Genomic DNA, 1567 nt, shown 5'->3' on the forward strand with positions numbered 1-1567 from the left:
CTCCTAAATCACTCGTACGCACAACTTAAGAACAAATCTATGCGTACGAATGGTTTTTGCATGAGGCCCAATGTTTTCTTATTTTGCACCAAGGTCATGAAATAATCTTCAGTACAAATTAAAGCTTAATGCTTTTGTCCCTTTGTTGAGTTTAAAGCTCTTACAAAGTCTGAAGAGTGTGATTGCTATTCACAGGCTGGACATGGAACTTGTCTTACATTAATGCTGACATGTTTTAATTTTGGTATTTAGAGATTAAATTTATTTTGGGCTTGTAACTTTGACATGGCAAGTTTTTTTTCCTCTCCCTTGAAAAAGAGATGTTAATGTCGAGGGGATTCCTGGGTAATATTGATTAAATTAATAAAAAAAATAGATTCTGACTCAAGTTCAAATGTTTTGTGTTTTTATAACGTGTGCATTTCAGATTCAGAGTGTACATTACCTTACAAGCAACCTTTCTTACAACAAACCGTTTCTAGTAACTACCAGTGATGATAATTACTAAGAAAACATGCAATTTACACAAAAATGTAATTAGTCAAAACGAGAAAGGCTTGTTACGTTCAAAGTTGCATCACAATCAAAGTAACTCACGGGTTTTGTAATGCCTTTTAATTATTGCCGATCTTAAAATTCAAGGTTGGTTAAGGCTTACAGTCCAAATAAAATAAGATCTTTAAAACGTGTCTAAGTTGAGTTGTTAAGAAGGAAACGCTCCACAATTACACAACAGCTATTTTTGCAGCTAAAAGACACAACTGAAACCTTATCTTTACGTGTGTGTTAGAGCATGAACTAAAATCATCTGTGCCGTGGACTGCATTCACACAATCATGCCTGTTTTGGAAGGAAACATCTTATTAGAGAAATCAACAACTAGCTGCTGATGCTAGTAAAGGCCCGTGTGAAGCGTTTCGGCTGCAGCGCGGGAGTTCAGACAGCACGCAGTTTGTCTATCACAACAGAAAAACAGCGCATGTTTACCTGTAATGCAGGCGTTTACTGCCGTGGGTTTCTGCGCGGTTACCACGTAGTTGTACGACATTTTTACAACAAATAAGAGCAAACACCGGTGAAGTGTTTTAATCTCTAACGAGTAAAACAATCATTGATGAAACCTCCCGGAAGCAGTTTGGAGAGACGTTTGGGTCAAAGGCAAGAGATGATGCTAAGTTGCAGCGCCCCCGTGAGTTCTGGAAGACCCTTAGCATGGGCTGATGTTGGTCATTGTGCCCTCATTGTTTCACAATAATTTGCGCCTTGTAAAATATGACTACATGTACATATAAAATGTTGGTTTATAATGGTTTATAGTTGTTGTTGTTGTTTTAATTCACAAGGCGTTTTAGTCCTTTTGTGTGACATTTCTGAGGCTTTTTATTCGCACCTCCAGGCCACCGTAGTGTTGCCATGGAAATCGACTGAAACATTAGTTTATCGTTTAACTTCGCAATGGAGACACCTGAGAAGACAGAAACAAATCTGGATATACAGATAACTGCAAAATGTGGACATAACTTGGTAAGTGTTGTTTTATATAGCTCCATGTTTATATATATATATA

The 1567-nt window shown here is 37.3% G+C and overlaps 1 protein-coding gene across 1 annotated transcript in view; it reads right to left on the reverse strand.

Moving 5' to 3' along the window:
- Window positions 1–1148, reverse strand: part of ddb1 (damage-specific DNA binding protein 1) — a 63067-nt gene extending 61919 nt beyond the window's left edge. The window contains exon 1 of the mRNA XM_014018739.1: window positions 988–1148. Coding sequence (XP_013874193.1) covers window positions 988–1048 — 61 coding nt within the window. The 5' untranslated portion in view covers window positions 1049–1148. The remainder of the gene's footprint in view (window positions 1–987) is intronic.
- Between the last annotated feature and the right edge of the window lie 419 nt (window positions 1149–1567).

Source organism: Austrofundulus limnaeus, unplaced genomic scaffold, assembly GCF_001266775.1.
Source record: "Austrofundulus limnaeus strain Quisiro unplaced genomic scaffold, Austrofundulus_limnaeus-1.0 Scaffold200, whole genome shotgun sequence".
Taxonomy (NCBI): domain Eukaryota; kingdom Metazoa; phylum Chordata; class Actinopteri; order Cyprinodontiformes; family Rivulidae; genus Austrofundulus; species Austrofundulus limnaeus.